The 13,899-nt window shown below is 38.2% G+C and overlaps 2 protein-coding genes across 2 annotated transcripts; both read right to left on the bottom strand.

Moving 5' to 3' along the window:
• Window positions 1–184: 184 nt before the first annotated feature.
• On the bottom strand, window positions 185–5,466 carry LOC140771508 (WD repeat-containing protein GTS1). The gene is made up of 8 exons (XM_073113108.1): window positions 5,312–5,466; window positions 4,328–4,535; window positions 3,365–3,460; window positions 2,843–2,917; window positions 2,432–2,542; window positions 1,421–1,512; window positions 1,119–1,203; window positions 185–745 (listed from the first exon to the last, which is right to left on the bottom strand). Exons 1-8 carry the CDS (start codon window positions 5,452–5,454, stop codon window positions 386–388), a joined length of 1,170 nt encoding a protein of 389 aa, XP_072969209.1. The 5' UTR covers window positions 5,455–5,466; the 3' UTR covers window positions 185–385.
• Window positions 5,467–7,332: 1,866 nt separating this feature from the next.
• On the bottom strand, window positions 7,333–13,582 carry LOC140769520 (kinesin-like protein KIN-7A). Its single transcript, XM_073110231.1, has 15 exons — window positions 13,245–13,582; window positions 12,137–12,528; window positions 11,935–12,024; window positions 11,733–11,833; window positions 11,520–11,633; window positions 11,338–11,419; window positions 11,147–11,214; window positions 11,001–11,060; window positions 10,794–10,918; window positions 10,093–10,291; window positions 9,868–9,999; window positions 9,658–9,762; window positions 8,637–9,560; window positions 8,132–8,457; window positions 7,333–8,010 (listed from the first exon to the last, which is right to left on the bottom strand). Exons 2-15 carry the CDS (start codon window positions 12,375–12,377, stop codon window positions 7,683–7,685), a joined length of 2,895 nt encoding a protein of 964 aa, XP_072966332.1. The 5' UTR covers window positions 12,378–12,528; window positions 13,245–13,582; the 3' UTR covers window positions 7,333–7,682.
• Between the last annotated feature and the right edge of the window lie 317 nt (window positions 13,583–13,899).

Here is a 13,899-nt window from a genome sequence, read left to right as displayed (position 1 = left end):
TTTCGAGAGATCATATGACATCTAAAAACAGTTGGACCTGTCTACAGCTACAGCTCCAGACAGATCCCTCAACTATTCCACCAGAAAATAAAAATAAAAATAATTTAACTCGTAAATAAACTTTTACAACCATGATTGACTTCTGGAGAGTGAGCCTCTCCACAGGAACTTGAGCCGCTGCAGAAATCACTAAATTACAATTGTTCGTATATCCAAGCAGCATATAAACAGTGTTGAGTTCTGAAACAAGTTACAGATCCAGGAAGAGAGGAGGATGATGCCTTTGCCAAGACTCAAGCAAGAAAACATCAAAAAATATTTGCTAAAAATGAACAAACTTTGACCGATGATCTTTTGAACATAGAAAATGTTCCCTTTGGTACCTTCAGTAAGGATGATGTCGTACTTTAATTCGACCTTTCTGTGACTTCATGACGAGGGCACTTGAAATCCATGAGCGATTGGCCTCTGATGATTCATCGGATAACCAGCAGCACAAACGACCATCCTCACCTCCAGTCCATCCAAAAATACCCTTATTTTGCAAGAGGCTGCCACCATGAACGCTAGAAGCAGGTAATACAGTTCTCACAACTCCTGCATGACCACCTTCAAGTGTAGCTTCTGCGGACCCAATCCCTGCGAGACTAACAGGGAAGTAACCTAGTGTTCCTGAGCTTGTGCCACCAATCACCCATAGCCGATCATCAGCAACAGAATAGTGACAATCAACAAAATAATCCACCTGTCATATCACCAACAAACTATTATTCCCTATTACTCCCCAGTAAATTATAACTACTATCACTGGAGTCAACAAATTAGAGAAGCTAGATGTAAATTCGCAACAACTTAAGCATGAGAAACAGAAGACCCCCCAAAAATAATCCCACGAACAACACTGCAAAAGCTTGTCATTATCCGCAATAAGCTCGAGAATAAGAAATAGTCTCATTCATTATACTTTTTAATTTTCTTTTTTTAAACAAAGATGAAATATAAAGGAAGTAGATTTATACCAGAACTTGCTGTCAGCTACTCAGAAGAAAAATCCAATAAAGCCTTTAGAGATAGAAGGATGAATTAATACTAATCCTAAGAAACCTATCTAAACGTACATGATCAAGATTCCATCTATCAGAAGCCATGGAACGAGCGTCTTCAAAGTTGACTTCACTCCGTGCATCATTCCAATCCCAAATGCTGCAAGACGTATAATCACACATTGTATAAAATAAATAGAGCTCTTATCCTTCTTAGAACTAACCAATAGATGTACTCAATTCAAAATTAACAAGCTTAGAAGAGTGTAACTAAATTATAAAAATACCATCTGAGATAAAAGCATCAGTAGAAAGGATAATGGTGACCAATCTATTCTTATACTTATGTGTACGTCAACAATGAGCATAAAAGTTACCTTATAGTTTCAATATGTGTCAGACACCAAAGCTTCTCATTCATATTTCCATGAAAACCTATTTTTCCAATTGAAGTTCCCACATTCATCACCTGCAAATCCACAGAGCTTTCAAATATAGATTCTTCACCATGCAAAAACTTTTCTATACCATCAATTCATCTCGTGAGTTAAGCAAAACTTCACTAATGTAAACTTCAGGATATTAGTTCTTAAGCATTACAATTAGACTGATAAAAGGAGAAAGAAATAAAAAGATATAATTCGGAAAAAAACCAAACTGTAGTTGCCTATAACAATAAATCAACTCAAATATTAATTAGGCCTATGAAATCATGCCCCACAGGATCTGCCTCCACATATACACATGTGGAGGCATATAAGCCACAACATGTTCTCTAGTCCAGACTGAACTGCTAACATTTTACACATTCAGATTGGTCATCTAGACACAGGTGAAAACTGAAAATATAATCGCCTGAATGTGTTGCCTATGGTGACAAGGTCTCTATTCCTCTCTTTTTTCCTGTTCCCCCAGCCTTCCTTACATCATTAACTTTCAGGTAATGTGAAATTCTTAACCAGCGAGAAATTTGATTTCAGCCCTTTTCTGGTTTCCCTACCAAAGCAGAAAGATAGTAGCCAGGAGACCACCAATATTCAGCTTTGAGCCAGAAGCAAGCCAAGAAGTTGGATAGAATACAGACACAGCAACAGAGGCATGATGGATCTCATCGTTAATATGCTAGTCTAGGATTGCATGACTTGTCGTCCACATCAAGCCTCAGAAACAGTTCAATTGATCCCTTCTTGTTCTCAAGATGATCAACAAGTATCTATCATGACAATAGCAGTATAATGGATTAGCAGGAAAATGATAATAGATATACTGATTGCCGCCCTGATTTATAATATTCTATTATCAGTTCAGAATAAACACTGTTATATATAACTCTGACATTGCAATAATTGTAAAGCAGAAAAGTTGCAAAACATAGAGTGACTACTTACCGATAACAAATGATTATCATCATTGATGTCTCCGACAGCGTCAAAAAGACACAATAGCCCATCAACAGAAGAAGAAATAAGTTTACTTTGTTGACTTGGGACAAATCTTACCTAATAACCAGGATAACAAGATTTAATGCCATGAAATGATACAAAATATGGTGTGTTAACTACAATAAATAAATAAGTTAGTAAATCAGGATTCAAGAGTATATCTATAACATCAAATGCATCTGTGGTAGTACAGATTACTTCAACAACAATGACAGAGTAAATTGGATATTTTAGTGTTTTCTTTTTCCTTATTCTTTTACCAAAATGAGTGCCTGTATAATTTAACATAGTTTGACAGTTCGACAAAGCAGAAATGCGATATATGTAAACTATCCGTAGAAGTATGTAGAATGATACTTGTGTCACGTCATCAATATGGGACTCCTCCAAGCATGCCACTTGCTTTCCATTTCTCCAGTCCCAGAATAGAACCTACAAGCAACCAAGGTACCTAACAATCACATGGAATTCAATCATACGAGATGAATATAATAAAGATGAAGTCAAAAGAATTGGTTAAGCAGCATTTCCTTGCTCATATAACCCTCTAAATAAACAAGTGGAAAACCATTTAAACAGACCACAGATATCAGCAATTTGACCGTGCAAAACAAAACAAAACAAAACAAACAAACACATTGTTACAACTTTTTTTAATATTGTTTCCATTTTCTGTTTTCCCACATACACTATCATGATAAATTCAAGGAATGATGACTCAAATCCCTTTCTTCAGAGCAATTACAAGGAAGTACCTTTTTGGTGGCTTTTGAATTATAAAGTACTGAAGTAGGAACCCCTCAAAATTCCAAATTAAAATATACTAGTAAAATAATAAATATCTCGCCACCATAAAATAGTGATAGACAGAGCATTTACCTGAGCATTGGAACCACCAGCAAGTAGGTTACCACTTGATCCACCAAAAGAAAAGCTAAATATTTCTTGGGAGGAACCAGCTTTTAACAAGGAAATCTGGCCATAAGTGCATAAATAAGGAAAAAGGAAGTTAGGAGACATTGGACAACTCTAGCAAATGCATCCAAAATATATCCATGGTTCATAGCACATATCCATCACATAGTAATAGGAACTTGCAAGGTTGTCTTAGTAATGCAAATTATGCAAACTAGTGCTAACATACTAATAATGGGATCACATGAATAAGAGATATATGAATGATAGGAGCAATCAGAAACAGATGCACATTAATTACCATGGCATTATTATGTGACATTCACATACTATATCTGATATGACGGATACTATTTTAGAAAGATAGATGCAGGAGAAGTCTTGCATTTTAAAACAGCACTAGATATATTCTTCTAAAGCCCAACATTATCTAAATTCAACATCTTCTGCATCAAAATATATTATATACGAGGGCTTAGTGTCATTTCTTATATATATATAAACATCTTCTCTTATTGGCCTCATAGTCTCATAGAGAGCAAATCAGACAAGTAATTCAGTATGAGCATATAAACCCTCGATACTCCTAAGAAAATATATCCACAGTTTTATCTCTATATTCTTATAACATCATCGTACAGCCTAATCCCAAACTTACAAGTTTGTCAGAACCACATAATCCACAAACAAATAAATACAAGCATGGATGCAAAAAAAAAAAGGACCACATAAATCTTGTACGGCTATGCAATATCACCTACTCTAGAAATCACGTGATAAAATAGATATCGGGGCTCCTATCAATCGGATTGTCAGACATTTAGTAGGTCAACTAATGACCTGAATTCCCTTGACACTTCTCCATTTTCCTAAATATAAGCCTTAACTTGTTTAAAAAACAAAGATCTACAGTGTAACATATCAAACCTGCTTAAAGCTTCTTGTGTCCCATGCCCTAATCGTGCCATCAGAAGAACAGGAACATATCACATGAGCTGATGATGGAGCTGAAAAAGAAATTTCATGTATTGTTTCACTATGTGCTCTGCATTCCCCAAAGTACTGTCCAGTTTCTGGAGAATAACATTTGATGGTGTTCGTTGATAAGGAAACTGCCAATGATGAGATCTCCTGGCTTTGTGCAATAAAACAAAATTCAGATGTGAAGTGCGTGGAAAGTATTAGTAACACAACTGGTACAATTTCAAGTACTAGTGAGAATCCCACCACTAAGATCTAAAATGGATCAAATTATGACAATGGCATATAAAATAAAGTGCAAGATAAAGTGAGAATCCAACAACTAATTCCATGAATGATGAAACAAAAATACTACACATTAAATATAATAATCCCTCAAAAGAGGTAGTGAAGGCCTAACCCACAAGAAAGCATTAAATACGAATTATCTCAAGGGATAATTATCTAGAAATTCTTTGTCTAATGCAGCAAAGTCACTATGCATGTTTTGCAACAAGATGTAATTCATTCGAAAAGGGCTGTGTAGTGTGTCAAATACCACATTCCACTTGTCATATAATTTAGTTAATCTATATCTCAATAGCAAATTTTTTTCATCGGATGTAAGTTTAACACTTAAATTTCCCAATTATAAGTCAGTGACACTGCATATTGACATATTTTATTGAACATGACGTTTATACTTCCCAAATAACATTATATTACTTTTGGAACTACTTAAATACAACTAAATTATCAAGGAAAAGAAATCACCTAATATGGTCACAATGTAATCTACATGTCCTATAGCTAGAAAAAGATAATTTTTACCAATCGTTCTTCCTAATGAAGATGCATACTTTAACAAGAAAACAGAACCAAATTCTTGATACAAATATCAAAGAAATCAAATTTCAACAACATAAAAGCTTTGTCGGGATTGCACATTACCTGGACGCGATTTGGAACACGTAATCGTCGCCAAAGTTCGTCTGGATAGCGTTCCTAAGACCCAAACGCTTCGGAGACGGAGACGGAGACGGAGACGAGGAGGAAGAGAAATTCTCCACTACCATGTCCATATCTTCTTCCATGCTAGCTCTAGATTGTTGCTAGGGTTTTACCACCGATTAGGCCGTTCTGGTTAATAAGTCTTCGGAGCTTGAGCCCGTATAGCCCGGCCCGGCCCGGCCCGGCCCGGCCCGGCCCGGCCCGGCCTGGCCCGGGCCCTCTTAGCTTAGCCTATCCAAACTAATCTTCTCTCTCCGAAGAAAACCCTTGTAAGTTGTAACTCAAATATATGATCATATATAGATTAATTATTACAAAATTAAAACAGTGTGATAATAAGTGTATGATTGTTGTTGTTACTTGCATCCTCTTAAGGTAGAATTTTTTAGTTAAACTACTAAAGTGGATGAGAGAAGAATCTGATAAGATTTTTCTCTTAATTATAGTAATTGATCACTACCGAGAAATATATATTATTTATCGGTATCTAAATCCAATCTAACCCCTAACTCATCCCAAAATCAATCTAGGACTAAACTAGATCATACATTGCCTACCCCTTAGCAGAGTAAATCTGATTCGGCTCAGGTCGGCTCGGTTCGGCTCAGTTGATGAGCAAAACATCTCTTGAACCTTAAAACAGAGTGCTCATCGGTTGGGCTAAGTCTAAGGCCAGCCCATGAACAAGCTCAGAGAAGAGAGAAGGGAGAGCTCTTATTACTTATTTAAAGAGCATCATAGGATTATTTAACACTCAATTAACCATCATTTTTATATTACTTATTCATGACAACACGCAACATAGAAGTTGAAAAATGATAGAAGTTTTTCTTCCCGGGAGAAAGTTGTTGAATAAGCTTTTTCCCATAGAATTTGATTCCTTGCTACTAGACAATAGGGTGCACAAGCCTCCTTGGATTGTTACTACCACCATTGAAGACTCTTGTCTTCTCCTGTTTTTTTTTTAACTCCATATTTGTTTCTATCTCCCGTGTTTCTCGGATCAGCTTGCATACATTTTAGCCTTTGATGTCTTTCAAAAGCCCATAGGCATGGCAAGTTTTATCGGAAACAAGACCCAACTCGGCAAGATTTAGCCTAGTTGAGACTTGAGAGAGGGGATGTGGATTATCCACAGTGCACAGAGATGATTCCAGCCATGCTAAGAGGGAGCTCATTAGCTCAATTTTCTTAAGATACAAATACACACTACCCAGCAGTCAAAGCTCGCTCTAAGAGGAACGTAAATCTCAGAAATTCACTCCATCCATAATTGACCCAATAGCAAAACGACATAATTTTACCACTAGTGATACTGTGAGTGATAAACATAGAGAAGATTTGAGCGATAATAATGAAAATTTTAAGGGGGAAAAAGGGTCTCTCCCTGTCGGATTCCTATGTGACCTAAGAACCACTTTGATGAAAGACACCTAGAAAATACATGCATGTAGTCCTTGAATCAATTTATCCAGAAAACACATTCCCCTAAGAGCACTCAAACCCCACTCCATTACATCCTATCATAGACATTCTCCAAGTAAATTTTAATGACAAGAGCAAGATCATCAGGTTTTAGAATAATGGATTTAGTGAACAATCTCCTGGGCAGTAATAATATTATAGTGGATGTGACTACCCACCACAAAGATAGGCTACCCAGATTGAATAACATCAGACAGCCAAAGCTTAATTCAGAGCCAAAGCAGCTTAGAATACCAACCAACAAAAAGATCAGAGATGCGATTAAATCAGGTGGTAATATAATCATCATTTTTGAGAGTCAAAGCATTAAATAAAATTCTACTGAGCATGAATCTTGACAGAAAACTGAAAAAAACTTGGAATTAACATCTGCACCGAGAATCCAAATTGCCTGCGCCTTGCTCTGCCACTCAAGGCTGATCTGGCGTAGCAGAGGTAGTACATACCTGCGATTCACGGGGACAAGGGACACGACTATGGCAGCTGTTATTCACCTTATAGAATGAAGTACAAAAATAAGAGAATGAAGTACGATTCTCTTCTTTTTTTTTTCTCTCTCTCTCGGATGACGATCAAATTGGTTATTAAATCGGAATGTGCAAGAAGTATGAGTTATCAGAAAAGAATATGATACAAATGATATAAATGGAACACAGAACTCTGCAAGCATTGCGCAGCTGCAACACAAAGATATCCTATACAAAGATACTCCATGTCTAATATGTCGTTTGCCATTTTAAAGTGGCCCTGGAAGAATTCCTTGGTGTGTGTAACAACTCTAAGAACGCCAAGGTAAATTGCTCAACTACTGACCATGACTTACTGCTCACAGTCTTAGCAAATGAGATATGGGCTGCCAACCCAAAAGCCATGGTTTCTTGCTTGAAGGCAGTGCGAAGTTTAGCTCAAACATCTCTTTGGAGATGTTCCCGCCCTCACAGAAGCCCACCAACCTAGCAACAATATCCGCACTTTCTTCAATGTGTCTTTGGTCGTTCGTATCTGTCCATAGCTTGTTCACTAGCTGAAGCTTCCTCTGTTTCCCCTCGAGGGGAACTTGCCATTTGATGTAGAGACGCTCTCTTTCCTCTTCTGTCAGTCTCGAGTTCATCCTTTTGGATAAAAATTCTCTTTCTTGCCTTAATGCTTTGACACTGCATTCAAAAGAAAGTTCAATAAATTCTATATGATTAAAATGATAAGCAATAACTGCATTCTATACAATCGATGTGCTTTTCTGACATTACGGCAGTCTTAAGGTTAATGAATTTATACCTTGAAGATAGAGAAACTGCAGGCTCATCTCCCGTGCGTGCAGGGCTTGAATCTCCTACCTCAGCAAAGTGCTGTTGCAGCCATGTCAATCTCCTGACCTCTACCTCAATATATATCTGATCAGCCGGATCACCTCTGAATAACAAATAGAACTGAGTCCGATGTATTATAGATACATAGCAGACATCCCATAATTGGATTATCTGCTGCATTTGATCTTTGAACATGGTATGCCACGTATCAGGTGAGTTTTGCATATCCGAGATGTTCTCCTCGGTCTCTTCTGCATTATTTCCTGCAGCCTCATTTGCTTCCAGCTCCAACACCTAATAAGACACAGTAATTTATTTATTTATTTTTGCCCTTTCTTGTAGATGAACCTTATATGTTGATGTAACCAAAAGCTTAAAATAAGAAGAGTGTAATTTATTTATTTTTGCCTTTTCTTGTAGATGAACCTTATATGTTGATGTAACCAAAAGCTTAAATAAGAGGAGTGTAGTACCTGGCACACTAGCAGTTGTTTTTGGTACTGCAGCTTAGCAACTCTCTCTTTCAGTTCAGTGACATAGGCTCTTATGCTCCTTACATTTTCCTCGGCAGCATTTTGGAACATCTTCTGCATCTTTTTCATGTTCACAGAACTTGAGCGCCTGTAGACTGGTGTGCTCTCCCTCGATGAGATATCGCCACCATCTTCACTCTTAGTTGGAGTGGCTTTCTCTGAGCCTGATAAGGCTTCATGGAATATGGTGTCACTCTCTGGAGCCTTGTTCTCAACCTCAGACTCCAACACCTTCCTAGAAGAAGAAAGAGGAGAGCATGGTGCTCTCAATAGATGAGGTCGGTTGACAGTGCTGCTCAAAGCTAAAGGAAGCATCTTCTTCTTCTTTGAGTGAGACTTTGAGGATTTTGGGGTGGTCTCATTGGACTGGCTAGTAACGTTTGGAAGAGACATCACCAGCTTGTCTATGGATTTCTGAACATTCTCTAGCTGTACCTCAAGATCGGCTATTGTACTACCCTGTGAATGAAGTCTAGTGATTTCTTCTTTGAGGTTGGCACCGGCATTTTGGTTGGTAACTGCATCTCCAACCTGAGCCTCTTTACTTACAGGTTTAACTTGCATTTCCCTGATCTCTGCTTGAAGTTTAGCAATAGTCTCAGCTGCATCTTGATTTCCAAGTCTGTGGCAAGCCACCTCCTTCTGCAGTACTTCAAGAGCCCTGTTTGCTTCCTCCCCAAGCTGCTCTTGTAGTTGTTCAAGCTTGCGAATTTCATGCACCAGCATGACTGGAGCAGTTGACGATTGCCTCATCGGGTTTCTTGCGCGATCAGCCCTACCTTTGTCACCAGCATGTGGTGATGGGCCGGAAAATGTAAGACATTTGACCACCGGGTGTGGTGATGAATCAAATGGATTCCACCCCTGAAGATGTATGATCAGGTAAAAGAAAAGTCAGATATCTGGAGAGTGCTGGTTGAGTGAGAAAAGAAATGTGCAGGAAGTAAAGAGAATTCCTTACTGCAACTGTGCTAGATTGATTATCACCCATTTTCTTTCGCAAATCATCAAGTTGCAATTGTGCAAGGTCTCTTTGCCGCTTCAACTCTTCCATTTCCATTTCCATCTGCTTGTAGTGAATTGGATTAAATGTGCTTGCAAATACAACTGTATCATACATGTTACAGCAAGGAAATGAGGACATAATTGAAGGTTAACTTATTGGGCTCACCATTTTAATTTTCTTTTCTTTCTCCATCAGAAGGGACTCAGAACATCCAGAAGGTTCTGGAGTGCGCAATTCTGCTTCCAATCTAGCAACTTCCTTCTGCAGATGTTTTACAAGTTGCTTGTCTGACACAACCTGGTTAACTCAAAAGTTAATAACCAAGAAAAGAATACTTCTGCAATCAAAAGTGCAAGTACCAAATGCATCTGTATTCAGTGTCTCACATACCATATTAACTTGGGCAGTATTGGTGACTTCCTTGGCACAGATTGCAAAGAAGAGAGTATTTCGAGATTGCTCTACATGACTTAGTGCTGGACTCATGGTACAGATTATGGCAGTCCTTGCATTTCCACCAAGAGATAGTTGCAGTATACGTGTTAGCTTTGAATCTCGATAAGGTATATGTCCACTTCTTTTCCCAACACTGTTAGAAGAAAATTGACATGATATGCTTGTTCAAGTGGTCAAAGCCAACATTAAGAATGTTGATTTACAACAGGAGCTTAAATGATATGCTCTTGTTCTAGTGAGCTAGTGCATATAATTTTCACTGACTAAATAGAAAAAAAAGATCAATACTTTCTGCACCCACTAAAACTGAACTTTTTACAATAAATCAGGATTAATCAGGTGATGTGGAACCATCCAGAAGAGCTATGAATGAAGTAGTCAGATACTTGCACTTTATTTTCATGATTCTACACCTATCACTCAGCATTCTATATTGGAGAGTGGAGACTATGTTCTACCCGACTGAACCAAGAGAGTTTTCGTGCTAGAGGAGATAAAGAAGTGAAGAAAAAAAATTCCAATCTTCCCCTCTTTATCTACTATGCATCTTTACTAATATGTTTATTAAGTTCTATTGTACCAGTACTAGATGAGATATACAAAATCTATATATTTGATCCTATAGACTTCCTGACCTGAGCTTTCTTATTACAGTTGTCAAAGTCAACAAACTACGGTTTATGTGGCAGCCTTCTTTGAGCCTAGCTCCATTTGCATGAGTTTGTGCAGCCCTCTCACTTCCTGCAAGGTCTACAAAGTTCTGCAAACACCAATTATACACATGAACTTAATATATCATATCAAGCATTTCATTCTCGGTTAGAATAAGAAGATAGACTTACCAGGCTGGCTACAAAAGATTTCACACAGCCTGAATTTTCACGCAGGCTGCTCTGAACTGTCTGAATTAAAATAAATATGGTTGGTAAGACTTGGGATTCTGTTTGAGTATGGTCATTACAAATACTTATTGAAATCTTATGCATACCAGCCTTATTATTTGGTGTGATCTGGAGCTGGTATCATTCAAGGCAGTTTCACCGACCTGTCTTTGCGCTGTAAATATTGAGAGGAAATATCAGAGTTAAGTAAAGCCCGGAGAGAGAAACACTACCAAAATAAAATGTTCCATTTAGCATATATTTTCAACAACAGCAGAAATAAAATGCTGAATTTGACCTTCACAAATGCCAATTAAATGTCTCAGATGCTGACTATCCTTTGCGGTTTCTTCTTCCAGCTTCTCAACGATGGTTCCCTTCTGTTTACACAATGACAGCATAATAGTGTTTAGTAGATAAACTACAAGAAGAACACACTATTAGAAAGTACAAAAGGAAAACATTATATAGTTATAATACCTCAGGATCATCTAACAGGCGAAGAGGTCCGGAATCTGGTTTTAACAGATCCCTTACTATCTCGTTATAGATTTCCATTGCCGAGATCTTGATAATGAAGTCCCTCTCTGGAGTCTGCAAATAGAATAAGTACACAATCATTTTCCCTAAGTTCACTGTTAGTTCCATAGCAGTATAACGAACAAGAAAGGGTGGATGCTTCATGAAACTTGCATTTTTTATATGCTTGTAAATATCATTTACAGCACTCTCAGTGACCCCTCTCATAGTATATGTCTTCCCACTGCTGGTCTGCCCATAAGCGAAGATGGTAGCTGCACAACAAAAAGATATACTGGTTATAGATATCTTTTGCTTAGTTTATAACTGATACAATCATGCAGCTACCAACTCTGAAGGTTCTATTACTGCCTACCATTAATTCCTGTTAATGCTGATAATGCGACATCCTTGGCTCCTTCTTCGTAGACAGTCTCTGTTAAACAAGAAGGTCCGAATACTTTGTCTGCCACAAGTAAAACAACAATTTTCAACAATGTCTTGCAATGCAGAATCAAGATCGCAAAATCTAATCATCAGTAACCATTACGTAGTCCAAAACTCCAAATAATTCATACCAAAACTATAAGAGGCTGGCAAATTAGAGCGATCCTGTGATGAGGCCTTGTACAAAATTGTGTGATCTTCGACACACTCCCATGCCACTTGGTCTTTCAGAGCTTGTTCTTTTTTGCTCAGAGGCCTCACTCTAACTGTGACAAAAATCTTCTCCTCCTTGGCTCTCGTGCCACCAGGAGTGGACATTGGTGTCCTCTCTATCTTTGTAGCTGGAGTACCAGGTGTCCTAGCTGCAGCCATTTATTCTAATGGATGTGGAATCTCCCTTTGGTTGATAAGGTATTGGAGAAGGTCACGAACTGGCCCTCTCCGTGTATATTAGAAGAAACAAGATGACTTTGAAAACTAAAGAATGCAATGCACTGCAGTTAACTCTTTGAGCAGTAGAAATCTGTGATCCAAAAATAAGTTCCAAGTTAGCTATTTAAAAGGAGATCTAAAGAGTGAAAACCAGAATCTTGATTACTCATCAAGCTTAATCTAAAACAGAAAACAGATTAGATTCACATAAAACCAAATGAGCACGACATTAAATGATATAGTATCCTCTGTAGGTCAGAGAATTTGGAAAAGATAAAAGAATAAAGAAAAAAAAATCACCATTCTAAAACACCGTCCAAGACATTGCAAAAAGGAGTCAGTAAGTTGGTACCATATTGAATAGTTATCAATTAGAATATACAATTCTGAGCTCAAAAATTAAAAGTTTATAAAACATCATAGATTAAAACTTATAAGCATGAGGGAATACAAAGTTTTCCATCTCTTCCTCTTCCTCTTCTCTCTTCCTCCACCTCTACATTGCCTCATTCTCACGAAACGAGAAGCAGCAGCGATCTCTTGCCTCCATTCCCACTCCATTACCAAACCACTCTTAGAGTCTTAGGGTTTCATCAACCCCTTTTTGTCAAGGCGAAAGAGCTGATACATCAGGAAGCCAGCACCAAAATCCACAGAAATCGCCAAATTGGAGCCAAGAAAGTAAAGAAAGACTTCCAACTTCACACATCAGGCAAGACAAAACCAACGCAACGAAATCTCCGCAGTAATCCACCGATTGAAACCAAAAAGTTAGCAAAATCACAAGAAATAGAAACAAGAGCGAACCTGCGATTCTTGCACAACCGCGAGATCCCGGATCTAAACTTTTCTTCCTAATTTGAGGAAATATTTGGGGAAATTAGGGGCTCTCTTCACTCTTATACTCGAAATCAAAGGAAACAAATGAGACAAAGAGTGAGAAGAGAGCGTTACTAAAAAGGGCTATGATTTCGAGGATAGGTTTCCTAGGGGTGAAGGAGAAAATAAAAGAATAAGAAAAAGATGGGAGTGGAGGTTTGAATGGGGAGAGGCAACGGCTAGTTTTGGTAAGATGTGGGCCGTGGGTCTTACTGATGTGATAATCGGACGGACGATAGAGGTGGAGTAATGGGAGCTTTTGCGCTCTGGCCCCTTCAATGAGCCTAATTACGAGACCAGACGACGCCGATCGGCTCGGCGCCTCAGATCCAAGTGGGCCCCACGGTGCCGAAGGGAGAGACAACCGTTGCAAGTGCTGAGTCAGCAGGGGGTCCCACACAACTAAGCGCATGGCGTACTATGTTTAGTTTGGGCTTGAGATAGAATCGCCTCATAAGGGCCCAGTATTTATATACCTACCTTTCCGGGCTCTTTTCGCATTATCTCACCACCTATGATTTAGACTAATCGCAGAGAAATAAGTATCACCCTATAATCTTAGGAGTGAGTATACAGAAGAATA

Source organism: Typha angustifolia, chromosome 11, assembly GCF_048772165.1.
Source record: "Typha angustifolia cultivar Huaian chromosome 11, ASM4877216v1, whole genome shotgun sequence".
Classification (NCBI taxonomy): domain Eukaryota; kingdom Viridiplantae; phylum Streptophyta; class Magnoliopsida; order Poales; family Typhaceae; genus Typha; species Typha angustifolia.
The sequence above is the reverse complement of the archived record's forward strand: the minus strand, read 5'-3'. Positions and strand labels throughout refer to the sequence as shown.

Bases quoted from the DNA above. Each gene is read 5' to 3' on its own strand.
- LOC140771508 (XM_073113108.1), bottom strand. From the start codon at position 5,454: ATGGAAGAAGATATGGACATGGTAGTGGAGAATTTCTCTTCCTCCTCG. The intron at 3,461-4,327 runs GTTTGATATGTT...ACTTATGGCCAG, and splicing joins ACACAAGAAGCTTTAAGCAG to ATTTCCTTGTTAAAAGCTGG. The intron at 746-1,118 runs GTACGTTTAGAT...GTGATATGACAG, and splicing joins ATAGATGGAATCTTGATCAT to GTGGATTATTTTGTTGATTG.
- LOC140769520 (XM_073110231.1), bottom strand. From the start codon at position 12,377: ATGGCTGCAGCTAGGACACCTGGTACTCCAGCTACAAAGATAGAGAGG. The intron at 11,061-11,146 runs GTATGCATAAGA...ATTTTAATTCAG, and splicing joins CACACCAAATAATAAGGCTG to ACAGTTCAGAGCAGCCTGCG. The intron at 8,458-8,636 runs GTACTACACTCC...GTGTCTTATTAG, and splicing joins AACAACTGCTAGTGTGCCAG to GTGTTGGAGCTGGAAGCAAA.